The sequence below is a fragment of the Balaenoptera ricei genome, chromosome 10 (assembly GCF_028023285.1).
Source record: "Balaenoptera ricei isolate mBalRic1 chromosome 10, mBalRic1.hap2, whole genome shotgun sequence".
Taxonomy (NCBI): domain Eukaryota; kingdom Metazoa; phylum Chordata; class Mammalia; order Artiodactyla; family Balaenopteridae; genus Balaenoptera; species Balaenoptera ricei.
Window position 1 is genome coordinate 89,622,193 of NC_082648.1, and position 19,839 is coordinate 89,642,031.

The 19,839-nt window shown below is 43.4% G+C and overlaps 2 protein-coding genes across 6 annotated transcripts in view; one reads left to right on the forward strand and one right to left on the reverse strand.

Moving 5' to 3' along the window:
* Positions 1 to 4,400, forward strand: part of WASHC4 (WASH complex subunit 4) — an 85,541-nt gene extending 81,141 nt beyond the window's left edge. The window contains exon 35 of the transcript XR_009505441.1: positions 4,215 to 4,400. The gene's annotated coding sequence lies outside the window, so the exon portion shown is untranslated. The remainder of the gene's footprint in view (positions 1 to 4,214) is intronic.
* Positions 1 to 19,839, reverse strand: part of APPL2 (adaptor protein, phosphotyrosine interacting with PH domain and leucine zipper 2) — a 69,994-nt gene that overhangs the window by 36,400 nt on the left and 13,755 nt on the right. For all 5 annotated transcript variants that reach the window (XR_009505445.1, XR_009505444.1, XR_009505443.1 and 2 more), the window contains exons 3-10: positions 15,828 to 15,887; positions 15,204 to 15,275; positions 10,387 to 10,474; positions 7,236 to 7,277; positions 7,061 to 7,119; positions 5,772 to 5,918; positions 2,810 to 2,892; positions 548 to 706 (exon numbers count right to left, since the gene is read on the reverse strand). Coding sequence is in view for 2 of the 5 variants with exons in the window: in XM_059936811.1 (XP_059792794.1) it covers positions 548 to 706; positions 2,810 to 2,892; positions 5,772 to 5,918; positions 7,061 to 7,119; positions 7,236 to 7,277; positions 10,387 to 10,474; positions 15,204 to 15,275; positions 15,828 to 15,887 (710 nt within the window). In the remaining 3 variants the exon portion in view is untranslated. The remainder of the gene's footprint in view (positions 1 to 547; positions 707 to 2,809; positions 2,893 to 5,771; positions 5,919 to 7,060; positions 7,120 to 7,235; positions 7,278 to 10,386; positions 10,475 to 15,203; positions 15,276 to 15,827; positions 15,888 to 19,839) is intronic.

Here is a 19,839-nt window from a genome sequence, read left to right on the forward strand (position 1 = left end):
GAAGTCAGAGCTCACCACCGCACCTGACAACAACCCCACCTGCTCTCAGGCACAGTCAAACCTGGGCACCTCTTTAATTCATAGTGAACATCTGAAACCTGAGGGTTATACATGGGGTTCAGTTTGTATGAACCTGGATGATTCTGGAAGCTTCCTGGCCCTCAGACTCTGGCCTCAGTGCTGCGTCACCGGCACACTGCTCTCACCCGTCAGGGGTCTGGGGAAGGGTCTCAATGGTCTAGGATGGTGACAGTGAAGAGCAGTCTATGTCAAATGGCCACGGTGACCAGGGAGGGGCGGCCTGTGGTGTCTTGGGAGTCTACGCACTGACTGGGTTCTACTCACACGACTGTTTCAAGCCCCATCTCTCAGTGCAGTTTGGGACCTGGGCCCAGACACTTCCTATGTCCCAGGCAGGAGGGGCGCCGTGGCGGGAGCTCTAACCCAACCTCACACACCCCCGCCCTCTGATGGGGCACTTAACAGGTGTTTAGCCACTCCCAGGGAACACAGATTTTAGAGGAAGAGGCAGGCAATGAACTCTCACTTTCTAAGATTAAGGTAACCAGCCTTCTGGATGAGGTTCCTGTTGATCTGGGGTGCAGCCGCATCCAAGTCTGGAGTGTAAACAGCTTCCTCAAGAGAAAGTAATTCTTGCTGGGATGCCCGCATCTCCTCCGCTTCCGCTTCCAGTTCCACCTGGATGCTTGAGACACAAGGTGTCAGGTCAGTCACTCGTCACAGCAGATGGTGGAGCCTCCCCACGGCTTCCTGCCTCACACAGGGGGGCACGACGCTCCACCTCCGAGGCTCTGAAAGCTGGAGATCACAGGGACTCCGGTCTGTGCTACCAAAAGTGTTTATATGATTGTCGTTTTCAAACAGAGCGTAACGAATACCACTGGACAATGCCTGAACCCAGCTAAATAATTTCTCTGTTGACACAGTGGTATCCAGGCTCAGAACTGCTGATGCAAGTTTTAGAAGATGAGCCCATCCTCAGGAGCCGCATGTGCTGGCAGCCTGTGAAAGAGCCCGAAAGGCAAGAAGGAAACGGCAGTCATTCATGGCCCCCACCCCCTGGTTTAGGCAGGAATGGTGGGGACGGCCACTGGAGACCGGAAAGTGACCAGGAGGTGGTACCAAGGTGCAACAGCAAAGCCAAGAGCAATGCTTTTCCTTATATGAGAGCCACACAACTGCCCTGAGACGGTGCAGGCTGGCCGGCCCGGCTGCCCATGGTCTGAGGCGTGGAAAAGCTGGAAGCTTTAGCTTGAAATAAGCAGCTGCCCTTTCTCCCCATAACGTGAGGCCTCAACAGCTACCCCACCCAGGGGTGACAGCCTGGGTGACAGTCCTAAACACAGTCTGCCAAAATGGGCCCTCCATCCGAGAAAACAAACTCTAGAGGCGTTGTTCCACTTCTCCACTGTGTAAAGGAGGTAGGACTGAATTCCAATGTTGAAATCAGGAGGAGCCCTAGGGGCTAGCGAGTCTAGTGTGTTACAGAGTGAGCTCCTCAGCATTTCCTTTCAGAAGCGTGCTGTAGGTGAGTGAGACTGGGCTTGTATGTTCCAGATTCTCCTCTTAGAGGTTCACAGTGTATACTACCTGTGTCTTGTTTAATGCAACCCCGAGGCAAGCGGTCAGTCCAAGTTAATTTTGGCTATTTTGATATTTGAATGGAACGACCGGGGGCTCCACCAACAAACTTCATTAGTTTAACGGGGTTGTCATTGCCAAGGCTGAGAGAATGGAATGAGAAAAAAGAAGTTAAGCTGTACAGAAGTGGATGGAGGGAGCCAAAAGTATACAGAACCGCTTAGGTCCTTCAGCTTTTGTGAGAAGCCTCTTTGAAGATCTGATGAAAGGTAAGGATTGTCTCCCCCAGAAAAGCCCTCATGTGACATCATGCACACAACTCCGGGGAGTTTTTAGTAACTGTCCCCCCTCTGCTCCCCAACCCATACAGGGAGGCTCAAAAACTCTGAGCTAATCCAAGGCTCCCAGAACTCAAAGAACAGGGTAGAAAAGCGACTACCTTCAATTGTTCCCTTCGAAGATTTTTATTTTAAATCATGTTTCATTTAATTTTAAAAAAAGCATGTATATGTGTGTGTGTGTGTGTGTGTGTGTGTGTGCGCGCGCGTGCGCGCGTGTGTGAAGGAGCCAAGAAAAAAGCCTGAAGTGTATCACTGTGAAGTAGGGACTAAAAGAAAAGCCCCGGCACTGTGGGGTGGTTTGAAATGCCACCCGTCGGGGTTTAGGCTGGGTTCCGAATTCTTACACCCTGATGCAGCGAGGCCAGGCGTCCACCTCCCGGGGAAGGACTGCGGAGCCCAGAGCCACCACTAGACGTTGTTCCTTGGCCACTCGGGCTGGCTGGCTGCTGATGCACAGCAATGTGGCAGCAAGACCCCTCCTAGTGGCACAGGAGCAGCAGTATTTATCTACTCACCAGGATACAACGTAAGGGATAGGAAAACTAGAATTCTTAGCTGAATGCTTTAGCCGTTTGAACCAGGAGGCTCCTGTGCTCCCAGATTCCACTGGGAGCCCTGCCTGCTGCCCCTGTAACAAGATGTGCCTGGTCAGGCAGCAGAAGCACGACTCACAGAACTAGACCCAGCCCTCGGGAGCAGGCTGTGTGGCCGGGGCTTTCAACGCCCAGTCACAAAACTGTGGGAACAGCTGGTGCCGCACTTTGATGGCCTAGTAATGGCTCAGAGAGACACTGACAAGGAGAGAGGACACAGGCTGCAGGATGTGAGGAAAGATACATGAGATGCAAACCGGAGTGCGGCATTACCTTTGAACCATGTCTGCAACGGAGGATAAGAAGCTGTCCATACTTTGGGAAAACATCTCTGCTCCCTTCTTAAAAAAGTTAATCTGAAAGATATAATTATGATATTCTGAAAAGTGTCTAAGCAAGGTGATCGATGAATCCATGACACGTGAGACTAACAGCACAGGGGCAGCAGACACTGGCTGGCCCCTCCTCGCCGGCAGCACTTGCTGCCTCTCTGCTGAGCCCCACCTCACCGGCTGAGATTGACTCCCAAAGCCCCTGGTGTATCTGTAGAGGGAGGAGGGTGAAGCCTGCTCCCCAACGTTCTGATCCGGAAGCAGCTCTTGCCCTGGGTGGTGGGCATGGAGATCGACCTCTCACCTCTAGAAGGCTAGTAGGTGTCACCAGCACAGTTCTGACTCCTTACACCTGGCTCCCCAGACACCCTGGGGAAGTATGTACACCAATGTACTTAGTTTTCACAGTACAGAAACACAATGATCATGATTATCCTAATGCAAGGTATACCTGCAGGGAGATGTTCTGGCCCCATGATCTTTGAACCATACAGAGATAACACTGTAAATGCCATTCTGGGTCCCTGAAATGTTGAATATCAAGGTCCGTTAAATAAGCTTTCTACATTTCTAAGTGCACAACATCAAGGTGGCTTTTTCTCTCTTTCCCCTCCCTGAAATCCTTGGATTTTATACTCTAAGTCCATGTCTTAGCTCCTCTACTATTCTGTAAATGCCTAAGGCAGGGGCTCATGCAATCCCTAAAAAAAACCTGATGAATGAACGGATGGAAGGAAGGGATACGACACTGGCTTCTACAGCCACATTATGTAGTACTTACCCTGTAAACACGACACTAAAGTTCATTTTTGTGTTCTCATGAACCTGTACACAGATAACAAAACCTCAGTTTGTATGCAGGCCTGAGGACTGAATCATGGTCTAATTGGAAACCTGTTTAATGAGGGCCACGGAAGGAAGGAATGGAGTCAAACCACCTCCACTAAGGTGGGTGGTGCTGAGAAGTCTCACTCAGCGCAACATCATCCAAAGACCTGAGTTCATGGCCCTTTGTGAACAGCAGGAAGCACTAGGGTCATATGACCATCAACTAACAAAGTAGATGCTCAATGGGCATTGGTTAAAGAGGGCTGATGAGGCAGTAGGACAGCGAATGCTTTAGAATCATCCCAAAGATTCATGGTGTCAGACAACAACCTGGTCTTTAGGAAGGAACTATAGTTTTCATCAGGATGAAAAAGTCTGCAGGGTGAGACTTTTATTTGGTCTTTTGTCTTGAAATCTGCATACTTTTCATATGAAAAATGAAACATGCCATCCTCAGTCCTCAAAAATGACGCTGCCACCACCCGACAATGACGGTGTGCTCTGTTCTGACTTCCTAGGCACGGGGGCTACACTGGTGCTACTGCATCCAATGTCTTGTCCTCCCCAACTGTGTCCAGGCTGGGAGAAGTGGTGGAGTCCTTGGCCATGGAAGCGAGTGAAACCAGCCAGTATCAAACCCATCCTTTAGGACTTGTGAAGACCCTCCTCTAAACAACCAAGCTCCCCAAGCACTGATCCATCAGGCCTGGAGCAGTTCATCTTTCTGAGATGCTGAGTCCAGGTCCCTCCCTGACTCAGGGTCTCTAACTGAGCAGGAATTACTGCTTCAAAGGCAAGAAATGTCAATCAGGGAGGACAGATGTGAGAGGAGGTATTAATCAGAGACAACAAAGGAGTACTGGCATTCTCCAACAAAGCCAGGACATCGGCAGGGGCAGAGGTGCAACAGGACCTCAGGGAAGGGTGACAGAGCGTGAGCGAGTATACACGTGTGGACACAGTGCCCATTATGAGGAAGCGGGGGGAGCTCCCAAGGATTTGCTGAGGACTGAAGCCCCCAGCTGCACAGTGCTAGTTTTTGGTTTAATCCAGCTTTACTCAGCTGACACAGAATGATTTTATTGCTCTAGTTAAATACTACCTCTAAAGACACCAAGCTGACCTTAGTGTTCCTATCACTCAACAATAAAATAACCAGATGAAGAAGACAGACAGCTGAGCTTAGATGTTTAAAGATCCTCTCTTGTTCTCCTTTTCCCTGAATGAAACTGATATTGTATTCTTTTGAAATATATGTATTTTTAAAATGTATTTTAAAAAAATAGATGCTCACATGTGGTTTTTTTAAGTTGCTTTTTTTCTTCTCAACATTTTGCTTCCTCACATTCTTTTATGTTCCTAGATTGTCAACTGAGAGAAGGTTCCCAGCTGTGTTTCTCACATGCCCAAGTGAGGTTTTGGAGCCAACCTAAGTGGGGCTGAAGCAGGGCAGGGATGGAGGGTGAGGGCTAGTGCCGCATGGTCAAGGGCCCATCCCAAAACTGGAGCCTCCCTGCAAACAAACGTTCAGTAGCCCACGAAATGGGAGGAAGAAGCCAGATAAATATTCTATAGAGACCTCATCAGGCAGTGGCAACATTTCCCCACGCCCCAGATGCCAAGGTGCCAGCAATAACCTCAGCAACGTATCCTTAAAGAACAGCCCAGCTGAGGGTGACCCTTACCACACAGAGCAGCAAAGGATCGTGCGGAGTCCTGGGTTGTAGGCCTAGCTCCACCAACCTGGGAGTCGGCGGCTTCTCAGAAAACTGGACCAGGCCTGGCTTTCATTTGAATCCGACACAAAGGGTCATGCCAGCTCCTCCCCATAGGAGTCTTGGGATCAAAGCCATCATTTCCTGCACGTATAGCCTAGTAAGTCCAACTAATGATGACCCAGCCCCTCTGGAAGCTCTCCAAGTGCTGAAATCTCAGAAATTTCCAGCGAGGCTGTGCACCTGTGTTTCTTTCTCTGATGATGCTTCAGTATCTCCTATAGGCTACGTCAGCAGAATGCCATGCTGTTCTCCACAGCGGGCTTAGGTCTGACGCCTCAGGGACAGGGATCACCCTACCTGTCCGTGGGCAAAGCCCAGCATGGGCTCCATCATGGCCACCCGCTTTCTGTACTGCAGCGCGTTGAGAGCACAGTAATACTGAAGGGATGAAAGGTGCTGTTTCCGCCGGGCAGCTGCCACCTCCTTTACAATTTCAGTCTTCAGCTGGTTAAAAGGGGAAAGGAAAACAAACATCAAGCTGTCCAAAGCAAGGGGCAATTCTGTAAGAGCATGCAACTTCAAAACATGTTTGTTTATTCATTAGGACAATTTTTGTGACAAATAAAAAGCAGATGAGATTCCACCTCAAGTTTTTAAAAAATCCAAATTAAAAATACCAAATTAATGGCATCTCAGCGTTTGTGAGGCTGCACTGGGGTGAAGACAATATTTTCTGCTGGTAGCACTACAAAGAGCTACAATCCTTTAGGAAAACAATATGGCAGCATGCATTCAAAGCCATAAATATTTTGGTTCACTCATAAGATTGTACTCCCAGGAAATCATGGAACAGAAGTAAAAGCTATATGCCTGAAAATATTCGATATTATCTATAGCAGCTAAAAAGCTAGAGAGCATGAGTTAAAAAATCAGAGTCAAAAAAAAAAAAAAAAAATCAGAGTCAACATCTAGGGCAAGGAGTTCAAGTGCCCAAGTATATGTGAGTCAGATAACCATATGAGCTATCAAGCTTAAGTTAGAATCATTATGTGATTATCATTTTACAATGGTTCCAAGTTGACATTTAATAAACCAGTTTGAAAAAAGCTAGAACAGAGAAGAAGTCTACTTATGAGGTTTGGAATAAATATTTTAAAAATCCAGGAACTCTCCTGGTGGCACAGTGGTTAAGAATCTGCCTGCCAATGCAGGGGACACAGATTCGATCCCTGGTCCGGGAAGATCCCACATGCCGCGGAGCAACTAAGCCCGTGTGCCACAACTACTGAGCCTGCGCCCCAGAGACCGCAAGCCACAACTGCTGAGCCTGTGTGCTGCAATTACTGAAGCCTGCACGCCTAGAGCCCATACTCCACAAAAAGAGAAGCCACCACAATGAGAAGCCCATGCACCACAACCAAGAGTAGCCCCTGCTCGCCGCAACTAGAGAAAGCCCATGTGCAGCGACGAAGACCCAACGCAGCCAAAAATAAATAAATAAATAAATAAATTTATATTTTTTTAAATCCATGTATAGGAGAAAAAAAGAATTCATCAGGACACCCTCAATGCCACAAATTCACAATACGGAAACATAAAAGGAGCTTAAGTAAATAAAGTGAAAAATGGAAGGTAGGTATTCATACCTTTTCATTCTCCTTTTTTTTAGGAAGCCTGCTATATTTTGCCATTGAGAGGTCATGCTCTAAAAATAAAGAGATATTTTAGCACCCAGATGGGCTGAAAGGCAAGAACATTCATTCAGCATCTCTTCCCACAGACATACTAAACTCACATACCAAGAACAGAGAAGATGCTTACCACTGCTGGCGAGTCCAAAAAGATCCTTTAAAGTGCTTACTTCTGAACAAGAGAAAAGAAACATCTTAAAGCAAAGAAAAATAAAATACGCTAACCCAGAGCTCTGTGCTTTCCCAAGAAAATAAAGATATGTGCGTGGAAAGGGGGAAGCTCCGCCAGCATCCTCAGGTCCTGGTGCCTGGGGATGCTTGTTTTAATGAAAGAAATCTGAAGCAATCTAGTATACTGTACTTGCAACAAGCCAACACCAATAAATATTACCCCATGTGGGTGCCACACCCATCATGCACAAAGACGGCTTAACAAAATCTAACACCAAAAAACCAAAAAGTTAGTGAGAGCAATGACTGTCCAAGGTTAAAAATTTTAAAACACAGAGATATTTAAAAGGAAGTGACACTTTCTACGATTCTAAAACAATCCATTTTTACTTTGTCAAACAGAGCAAAGCATTTTCACATCTTCTACATTGTTTTTCGATTTGTCTCAAAACTGCCTCCAGCTTTTAAATTTTTCACATTTTTCTTACTCTTTCTGATATGGGGCTGCTTTCTGCCTTTCTATTCTTTAATTTTTCATTTCTTTCTCATCTTCTACTTCCTGTTGGAGCAGTTTTAGAGTTTCTTCCTCATCAATTTTAAATAGCTTCCTGAATAACTCTTGTATTGTCTTCAGATTATGTACTTATATTGGTGGGTAAATGAAAAAGGCAACAAAATGTAAGATAAAACACCACTCCCACTACTGGGCATATACCCTGAGAAAACCATAATTCAAAAAGAGTCATGTACCACATGTTCACTGCAGCTCTATTTACAATAGGCAGGACATGGAAGCAACCTAAGTGTCCATCGACAGATGAATGGATAAAGAAGATGTGGCACATATATACAATGGAATATTACTCAGCCATAAAAAGAAACGAAATTGAGTTATTTGTAGTGAGGTGGATGGACCTAGAGTCTGTCATACAGAGTGAAGTTAAGACAGAAAGAGAAAAACAAATACCGTATGCTAACACATATATATGGACTCTAAAAAAAAAAAAAAAAGGTTCTCATGAACCTAGGAGCAGGACAGGAATAAAGATGCAGACATAGAGAATGGACTTGAGGACACGGGGAGGGGGAAGGGTAAGCTGGGATGAAGTGAGAGAGTAGCACTGACATATATACACTACCAAATGTAAAATAGATAGCTAGTGGGAAGCAGCTGCATAACACAGGGAGATCAGCTTGGTGCTTTGTGACCACCTAGAGGGGTGGGATAGGGAGGGTGGGAGGGAGATGCAACAGGGAGGAGATATGGGGATATATGTATATGTACAGCTGATTCACTTTGTTATAAAGCAGAAACTAACATACCATTGTAAAGCAATTATACTCCAATAAAGATGTTAAAAAACAAAAACAAAACAAAAAAAAACACCACTAAGCAGAGGGGATGCCAGATTCTAATTTGGTTCTGATTTTGACTCAGGTATGACCCAAGCCAAACACTTCAAATTTCTGTCTTGGTGTCAGCAGAAAAGTATACCTTGATTAACTTTTTTCATAGATACTGAGAGCTTCTCCTTTTACTACTACTAGACAGTTTTATTTTCTTAAAAAAAAATCATCATCCTGGGCAAATACTACTGATACTACTAATCCACAAGTTGAGCCCTTTTGGACTAACAAAGGCCACATCATCAACAGTGCTGGGCATTCTCAATCCTAGGTTCCCATAAACAAACCTGAAAGACATCAATCTGACAATACAAGTCTTAGGGGGTAATTATTTTGTTTCTAAAAGACTTGGAGTTTGTTTTTTAAATGATATCCCCACACATTTCTAATGTTTTCATTTAGAGAAAATCTTTTTTAAAAATGCAGTCAATGAGGCTTTCAGTTACTACTGGATAATCAGCACATGACCGCATTTAAGTTTGGGTTTTACCTGCGATTACAGATGAGCAACACTAAAAAACACTAAAAACCCTTCTCAATCAAGGTTTCTCTTTATACAAGCTGACGTATTATTTATTATTTTTTATTTACCAAGTGTTAGTGCTGTCACTCTGCCCTTGGGTAGAGTTTATGCCAGTTCTACTGTTTCCCCCATAGGCTTCAGGTGACATGATCACAGGGGATCTCAAAGTGAGGGGAAAAAAAGCTTCATATTTAAGATTTGGCCTTCCATTTACTGCATCTTTTCTGCCTAAAAAGAAAGTTTTAAACTTCCTGTTTTTAAACAGGAAGTACTATACTGAACAACAGATCTTTCAGCACTCAGGTTTAGACTTTTTTGGTCTGCAATGTTTTATAATTGGTGTTCTAGAAAATACAATTCTTTATTCTCTATGCAATGAATATTTTCAATGAAATAAGAAAGGACAAAAGGACTAGAAAATCTGTATTCCTTTTTGTAATATCAACTAAGTTTTTTCAAGATTATTTATTCTTTTTTATATTTAGTTTTTGACTACCTTGATTTCAAATGATATAAAATTATTCTGAAGTTTTATTTGAGTTGAAGAACCAAAATTAATCCAAAAGATCAACTAGGCTCTCTGAACTAGTCACAGATACTCCCACTCACTAAAATGGAGCTCCATCAGAACAGGGACCCTATATACCTTGTTCACAGCTGTACCCCCAGAGTCTAGCACATTTAAAGTATGGTCCCCACTCTGCCCTTCCCTCTCCAAGCCTTCCACTTTACATTCCAAAGTGTTCATGGCTCCCCAAGAACAGCATGCCTTTACAAATGTCCCCTAACCTGTAATATAAGCCTCGTCATCTTTGTCTACTTGGTAAACATTTATTTATCAAAACCCAGCTCACAGATCTTCTTCTTCTCTGGGAAGACCTCCCTGGCACCTCATCCTCAAAGGGTAATCACGCCTTTCTGTGTGCCATTTCTATTCCTTGTACATCTCTGTCCTGCTGCCCTCATCACATAATATTACAATTGTCTGTTTCCAAGTCTGTTTTCTTATTGGCCTGTGACTTCCTTTAGGTGAGCCAAGAACATAGTGAAGATTTAATAAAAGCTGAAAAAGAAGGCATTTCTCAATGATCCACACACTTAAAGAAATAATTGCAGTAAAAATTACTATTAAATGAATTAATATTCTTAAAGTATATGGCACTGAACTCAGTTACTTTACCTGTAAGATCCTTTTCTCGAAACCGTATAATAGGTAGAACCATTGTGTCTGCCAACTGTTTAGCCAGCTCTGTATGGAGAACATTAAGCTGAAAGAAAGAGAAATCTACTGAAGGAAATTATACCCACTATTACTGACACTGTCTTATTTCACTGAGGGATCACACTGAACACATCCATGTGGTTAAAGAGCTCAGTTAGACTTCCTTAAGCAAATAAATACCCTTCATAAAGCAGTAAATGACAGAAGCTAAGAGGTATTAAAAACTAAATGCAAGTTTCTAACTGACCGGGGCATCTGTTAAGTTTGCTAAAAGAGTCCCCGAGCCGACAGTTACTGTTTGTTAACTGTGCAAACTGTGGCTCTGTGTTCTTGATGTGAGCCACACCCGCCTAGAGAGGGAGAAAGCTCTGATGTGCCGGCAGCACAGGGCAGCACTTTGCCGGGCCTCTGTGTGCTCTCTCACTCTCAGAGGGGGCTGAAGTCACCCCTGAAAGACAGGCCTGCTGGGAACCTACTAACCCTGCAACTACAGACACTGGGGGCCTGGGAATTGCTCTGGAGAAAGAATGTTCCCCGCGGAAATAACTCAGCCAGATTTCAGACCTTTCTAAGTACAAGGAGGCTGTATTCAAATGTGCTCCTCCTCACTAGATAATTTTAACAGCCCTTGATTCTTTCTCCCCTTCTACCTCAAGGCCTTACTAAATCCTGTCTTTGTAAATGGTCTAGGAGAAATAAAAATTATCACCATCAGCACTACCCCTTTTGAGCTCTTTCTGTGTGCCACCTTTACGTGCTTTATACCACTTAGTTCCCACCTACTCTGTTAGACGGCTGTTATTTATTATCCTCATTTTTACAGGCGGTCAAACAAATCTCCAAATCCAGAGAGCAACTAAGTGACACAGCTGGGATTTTAATCCTGGGCTACTGGGATCTAAAATCCATGCTCTTTCCAACACATTGTCTGGGATATAGAGTTTGTCTTTCATGCTCACACATCTGCCAAAACTTTAAACATGTGGTAGTCAGTAATGAACACAGTGGAAGGCCCAGACTTCCAGATATTATGAGGATGCTCTGGGATTCCTGTTGGGTGTATGAGGGGAAATCACCCAGCAGTCATCTTGTGGAGTAAACATTTGGCAAAGTTTTCTTTCAGCAGTGATAGCAGTCACATGTCTGAATCCCCCTTCTGCACACTGATCTCCCCCCAACAGATCTGGTCCTTCAGGGTTGTGCTTGCAGAGGTTGCTCTGACAAGCTTGAAGACTGGCTTAAGGTCAACCATCTGTCAGGCCAGGGAGTGACAGGCCAAGAAGTCAATGTTCTCCCTATCTTTCAATCAAGCCAAAGAATGGCAGCTTTTTCTGCGGGGAACACAAGAAGCCAGCCATGCCAAAAAATGCATTAGGATAGAATGTGTTAACTACTTTTCCTGAATAACTTCAATAAGAAGTGTACTGTTTTTTTTTTTTTTACTAACAGTTAATTAGATGAATTGGCTCTGCGCCAAATGCTCTGATATAATTATTTAATTTAACCTCTATAACAGCCTAATTAAGTGGTCTGTCCTGCTACTGCCATTTACAGATGAAAAAAAACAAAACTCAGAGAGGTTAAATGGTTTTTTTCCAGTGGTTATGCACTTCAAGAATAGCAAATTTCCTAGCTACTCTACTACTGCTTCTTAAGGATCAAGTGGTCTGTGTCACCAACTTTTTGCCTTGGGGCTTTGAGAGGTAAGGGATAACCACTTCCAAACACAGCACCTTTGCCGAGGAGAGTGCGAAGAGCACAGACCACCTCTTGGCACTTCAGTATCGTCACATGGAAAATGGGCGTTAACAGCATCTTCCCTGCATGGCTCTCTTGACAATAAAACAAAACATGAATAGGAAACACTCAGAGCAGAGGGCCTGACACATACTGGGCAATGAAATCCATAATGTCAAAGATTTCCTGTCTCAGATGCACTAAAAGGAAGTAATCTAGAAACCTTGCTTTTGGTGCAATCACCAAGGATAAAAAATCTCTGTATGCCTAAGACATCGAACACCTGAATCCAATGCATTCTATTAAATATAAGCAACACAAATCTCTACTTTTAGTTGGATTTTTCAATTTCTGAGTCAAATTACTTCTCTTGAAAAATTTTCAACGTGATGTAGGCCCACCTTTTGAGAAAACCACCTCAAAAGCTACTCTACTCGTCCCACCTGAGTTAACTGCTTTCACTGGCTTAGGTCTTGACATCGAGAGGCTTGTTTAAAAACTCACAGTGTTAAGCTTCCAGGAGGCCATGACACTGCCTTTAAACCACAATTCTAGGCTTCCATCCTTTTGGAATGATTCACTCCCCACTAAAGGAATTGTCATTAGCTAATAGGCAAATGAAAAGATGCCCGACATCGCTAATTGTTAGAGAAATGCAAATCAGAACTACAATGAGGTATCACCTCACACCGGTCAGAATGGCCATCATTAAAAAGTCTACAAATACTAAATGCTGGAGAGGGTGTGGAGAAAAGGGAACCCTCCTATACTATTGGTGGGAACGTAAATTGGTGCAGCCACTATGGAAATCAGTATAGAGGTTCCTTAAAAAACTTAAAAATAGTTACCATATGATCTAGCAATCCCAATCCTGGGCATATATCCAGAGAAAACTCTAATTCAAAAAGATACATGCACTCCAATGTTCACAGCAGCACTATTTACATGGCCAAGACACGGAAGCAACCTAAGTGTCCATCGACAGATGAATGGATAAAGATGTGGTGTGTATACACACACACACACACACACACACACACACACACACACACACACAATGGACTACTACTCAGCCATAAAAAAGAATGAAATAATACCATCTGCAGCAACATGGATGGACCTAGAGATTGTCATATTAAGTGAAGTTAAGTCAGAGAGAGAAAGACAAATATCATATGATATTACTTACACATGGAATCTAAAACATGATACAAATGAACTTATTAACAAAACAGAAACAGACTCACAGACATAGAAAGCAAACTTACAGTTTCCAAAGGGGAAGAGGGGAGGAATAAATTAGGAGTCTGGGATTAGCAGATACAGCCTATTATATATAAAGTAGATAAACAACATGGTCCTACTGTATAGCACAGGGAACTATATTCAATATTGTGTAATAAACTATAACAGAAAAGAATATGAAAAAAAGATACATATATCTGAATCACTTTGCTGTACACCAGAAACTAACATTGTAAATCAACTATATTTCAATAAAAAATTAATTCAAAAAAAAGAATCATCATTCCCACCCATGAAAATACAGCTCTGAGTAAATATCTTAAAGTAGAAATCCTGGTTTAGGGTTTTGACAACTAATCACATTTCCTGAGCAAATCCCCTCTAGTCAAGAAAACACGTAACTTCGGTGGGTGTAGACTACTGCTTCTCCCCCTGGGTTATTCATTCACTGTTAATTAAGAAAAATTCTTCTCCCCACCTTCAAAAAAATTTACTTTCTGCTCCTCTCTAATTCCATTTTCCATTCATCCTCCTACTCTTCTGGAATAGATATGCATCCATATTATCACACACTTCAAAGAGCCACAGCAGTGGGATAGAGGACAAAGATCACAAGGAAGTGGACAGTTTGTATCTATATCCCCAGTGCCTAGAACTGCATCTGCTAAATAGCAGGTGGTCAGTAAATGTTTGTTGAATGAATAATGCCTCGGTGAACTGATTTGTTGAATGAATGAACAGGCAATTGGTACAATTTTATATGAACGTTAGTTTCTCATTTTATGAACTGAAGATAGCGTTACCTTCAGATCAATGATTGCACAGTGAAACGGCATCTGTGCACTGCCTTTTTTGCGTATTCTCTATGATGATATTCTACGGTAGGCACTACACACTCCTTGGAAGATGAAACAGTTCACACCTACCTAATTCGGCAGAGGGTTCTGCCCCACACCAGTAGCATCTGAGCTCGGTTTGTACAATTAGGATTTATGTACTTTTTCCTATAACAATACCTGCTTTTCACAAATATTCCAAATGTATTATACAATACAGCTACAAAAACAGTTGTAAGAATCTCTCTGTAGTGGGTTGAATCACACTCCCCCCAAAGATATGTTTATACCAAACACCATGTGAATATTTGGGAAAAGGGTCTTTGCAGATTCAATAAGGGATCTCAAAATAAGACCATCCTGGGTTATCCTGGTGGGCCCTAAATCCACTGACAAGAGTTCTTATAAGAAGAAAAGACACAGACAGAAGAGAAAAAACACGGGGGTGGCGTGGGAAGAGAAGGCCATGTGAAGTCAGGGGCAGAGATTGGAGTTATGCTGCCACAAGCCAAGGAACACCCAGAGTCACCAGAAGTTGGAAGAAGCAAAGAAGGATTCTCCCCTAGATACTTTGGAGGGAACGTGGCACTGCCAACAACTTGATTTCATACTTCAGGCCTCCAGAACTGTGAGAGAATAAACTTCTATTGTTTTAGGCCACCTACTTGTAATTTTATTACAGCAGCCCTGAAAAACTAATTCTCCCTCCTTAGGAAACTGAATTCTTAGAAGTCTTTCTTTCAGTCTATTGTTCATATATACCAAAGCCTTTCCCCTCAAACCAGAAACAAATGGAACAGCATACAACCTCTTTTATGAAATGAACCTTGGAAGATAAGGTTGAGATACCTTCTCAGATATTTAAGTAGATATCTAAAAATAAAAAGTGGGCCAAAATAAAGATGAAAGAAAGTTCAAAAAAGAATCAAATAAAATTCTGCCATGTGGCTATCTTACCTCATCCACCACTTTGGAAAAACAGTGGAGTGTAGAAATTACTTCTTCATCGCCTTTGCCAAGAGCAAAATTCTACGACCAAAGAAGAAAAGTGGCAGGTGTTAACTGAATGCTAGGGAATTCAGCACTATAGCATTGCCCCATAATACCCTGCCCTCCACCTTGACTTCCTCTCTTCTCCCAAGAGCATATCATGTCAGAGCGTCTGACTGCGGAGAACTAGAGCTCTCCCCTTGTTCTGCCCCAGCCACGCAGTCAACCGCCCTTCCCAGGCTATTCCTTTGTCGGTCATCACCCTTCTGTTTAGATATAATGGTATCTTTCAGTTTATTTCCTGGAATTCTTAGTGTTGATTCACTTGTAGTCCCTCGAAAAATATGAACCCTCAGGGCAGTTGATTACTTCTGTAGGCTAATAAGAATACATCATAAAGACTTTGGTACAATCATCAGAATTTATCAGTGGATAGGAAAAGGCAAGACAAAAGAAAAAATGGAAATGGTCTGTGGAAAAAAAGAAAGGAAGGAGGGAAGGTCTCTAAAGGTTGCCTCTAGAGAATTCCTTTATAAGAACTCCGCTTGAGTCCTAAGCACAGCATTATATGCCATATATATATCAAGTTACCTGTTCTTCATATGCCAGCAGTTGCTTAGAAAGCTGTTGAGTAGCCAGGCACATTTCATTCTGTAGGGAGAAGAGAAAAGCAAGTAAGATTTGTCCAGTGCATACACAGTCACTGAAAAATGCCACCTCAGAGAATCACTTAAACATAATATTTATGTATCTGTAAAATAATAAAATATTTTGTTCAGAAATTATTTGGAAAACAAGACCAAAACAAATTAAAAGGTTAAAGCTTGCTTTTTCCTCCCCATCATTTATAAACTGATGCTCCTTCTGGTCATTCAGTCAGTAAACAAATGTAGTAAACAACTAACATGTGCCAAACCTCCAACAAAGACGTGGTCCCTGCCCTCATGGGGTTTACTGGGGAAGCAGACACTAAAAAATAGTTACAAGCATGATGAGAACCACAAAGGAAATACTGGGTGCAGCAGGAAGCTCTGACTGGAGGATCTGCACGGTCCTCAAGAAGACCATGGAAGAGATGTTTCAAGCAGACCCCTGGAGAAAGACCAGGAGCTAGCCATGGGGACGAGCTTTCCAGAAGGAGGGGCAGGCATGTAAAAGCACCCTGCCTGTCTGAAGAGCTATAAAGCAGGGCATAGCTGGAGCATGGGGTGCAAGGCGTGGAAATGAGACAAGCCTGGCAACACAGGCAGAGCAAGGGCATGCGGGGCTCCATGGCCCAGTTGCAGACTTTAAGTGCAGTGGGAATTTAAGCAACATTATGACACAGTCAGATTCTACCAAATTTATAGCACTAGGTCAGTAATGATGGACGGTAACACAGAAGCACAGCTACAATGCCTGGGAAGGCCCTTTCTGTGCTGTTTTTCACTGGCCAATACTGTCCACTTTCTTCTTCTCGTATTTATCCCTCTGATCTTCAGCTACACAGCAGCTGTCTACCACTATCCTCCCATCATCAACACATCCAGCCTAGAAAACGTGTCTTATGTTTTTAAAGCTCAGTTAAGGATTCTTTTTAGGTTCAGGGTGTATTCCTAAGAGAGGGAGGGAGCTACTGGGTCTGACCTGGAGCAGATAAGGGGAGGGCACTGGCCAGCCTTGGCCTCCACTTCCTTTCTAATTCCCCTGGGTTTGCTGTTCCTTAGGGGTAAGGCCTGAACTCTGCCGGAGCTTGTTTTATTTTTCATGGGCCTCCTTTGCAAGACCCATCAGAGCCTAATCCTATGTTTTTTGGGCCTTCTTTGCAGATAACTGGTCAATCTGTTCCCTGACCTCCTTCATCTGCCCCAAGAAACAGCCATCGGTAGACCCTGAAACGTGGCGTTCTCTCTTCTCCCCCAGAATAAAGTCAGGCAAACATAATGATAATTCCTGGCTTTGGCATCCTACTGGGGTGCCACCACTTTGAAAACCAACCAGAGCTGGCAGTCACAAAGCCAAGAGGAGGGCAAACAAACAAATCCAGAAGTGCTATGTCCTGGATCTAGACAGGAGCATGCAACCATTCCTAGCACAGAGCAGGCACTCCACAAATGTTTGATGAATGAAGGAACAAACAAGGTTAGAAGATTCATATAAATTTCAAGTTTTTAAACAATACCTGGAATCATAGTGTGAGGGGAGAAATACTTCCTAACCCTGTAAGGCAACATCACAAATGGTGGGCAATAAAATACAGGGTGGACAGGCATAAAGCAGTCAGCCAGGAAACAGCCAGTTGACCATCTTTAGCAGTGCTGTTTTGAAGATCAGGGCGCATGGGAACAAGGGTCTTAGCCCATTCACTGAGCTGCTACCCTGCTGTATCAGAAAATCCCCATCTCCTCTTCTCTGAGTTAGCAGCAGTGCGTTTAAGATGGATTTGTTCAAGTTACCTTGGCATCTGCCTCCCCAGGCAGCCCCACGTAGACTATGATTTGCAGACCCACAGAATCATCCTAACAATAGCAGCTAACATTTACACAGCACTTAATGCATGCCAGATACCAACTAACTGCAATCCAGGCATTATGTCATTTAATTCTGACAACCCTGTCAGGCATGTTCTAATTAGTAACTCAATTTTACAGAAGAAATGGAGGCACAGAGATGTTAGGCCACCTGCCCAAGGTCACACAGCTAGTTAGTAGCAGGGCTGGGATGTGAATTCATGTCTGTCTAAAATCCACACTCTTAAACACTACTCTCTAAGATCCCAAGTCCTGCTAAGAGAAAAGACCTGAGAAGGCCATTGCCTTAGGCTAGAGTTGACAAAATTCTCCTGTAAAAGGCTAGATAGCAATTATTTTTGGCTTATGGGATATACGGTCTCTGTCACAACACAAGAGCAGCCATAAATAATTCATGAACAAATGAGTATGGCTTTGTTACAATAAAACTTTATTTACAAAAATAAGAGGCCAGTCCAAGGGCTGTAAAGTACTGATCCTGCTTTAGACAGTAACTGTCTCAAAAGAGCCGTCCTCTGCCACAGCTCCCTCAGGAGGCTCTCCATGAAGCTACAATCCTTCAGACTCAAGAAACAGTTTCTACTCTTCTGGTCCATTCTTTTCTTTATTTTAGCTAAGTCTAAAATATTACTCCCCCATATCTGTATTCTTTAAGAGACCGGTCAACAGATATGATAACCACCCTCCGTGCTTTCATAACAAGCAAGCGCCACAGGCTACCTGAATTCTTCTCTCCTTTAGAAGGTACTGGCAAGCACCCCACGTGTAGTGGACACACCTGCCAGGGAGCTGCTAGCATCCGACTGTGCCCAGGCCAATGGGGGGCACTCATGTGCCATGTGCACAACTCCACTGAGGCCGAGGAAGAAGGGGCACAGCACACAACAAGGACAAGTGCTTCCAAAATTCCTGTGTACAGTGGACTCTGCCGGGTCTCTCCTAGAAATACTTTCTGAAAGTGCTATGTATTTCAGATGTGTGTGATTTCAGGCAGCAAGATTCTGTTCTACCAGCATGATTCCACTGGGTACAAACAATACATGTCTAAAATGGCCTGTCAACTGCCCTGAAAAGAAATGAACCTCTCCTATACAGAACACGTGACATGAAAATAGACCAACTTTAATCTTACTCACACTTAATCTACTGTACACAAAGGTTTTATGAAATGCTTTACCTAATTAATACACACCCTGTGAGGTAAGCCTGCCTAATTATCTCTGCAACAAGACTTGCAAAACTGGAACTTGCGTGAAGAGTAAATATTAGCAGTAACAATAATAAAGATAGCTGCTAACATTTACTGAGTCTTTTTTAGGGACCTGACATTGCTGTTAAGCATTTTTTATATATTATTACGTTTAATTCTTACAAGGCACTTATGAGGTAGGGTATATTCTTACCCTCATTTTACAAATGAGGAGAAAAAGGTTCAGAAAGGATAATACCTCTCTATAATTACACAACTAGTAACTGGCAAGGCAACGATTCACCTCAGATCTGTCAGACTCAAAATCTAAAGCCCAAGTGCTTAACACCATACTATTCTGATCCAAAGTCCAAAACTGTATTTAGTAGTACTGTACTCAGTGAGCAGGCCTCACAGGGGCTACAGATATCAGCATAAATCCCATACTTTTCTAGCTGTAGTCCAGCAAACGTGGTGGCCTAAAATGTAGATTCTAAATGGAGTTCTGCGAGTAAGAGTCCGACACTCTGGAAAAGCTCTCTGGTTACTATCTATGCTATTGGGTGCCTCACAGGAAGCCTTAAGAGATAACCTGACGGAGGGTTTACCGACAGAATATCCTATGTTCATCAGAAATTCCCAAGGCTGGCGCCAAGGCAGAAAGACCAGTGGTTAACAAACCCGGAAGGAAAACTGAGCTCTGGGCAAAGGAATGTTTACCTTATGGTGGCACAGAGCGCTCGCTAACTGCAACTGTCACCTGAAACCACCCAAAGGCCTCTGGGCAGGAATGGAGAGGCCAGGAGCAGGGGCAGAGGAAATCCACTAGAGTCAAAGTCACAGTGTAGGCACTGCTTTGATCTAGGCCAAACATTTGGCCAGAAATGTTACCTAAAGCCAAGTG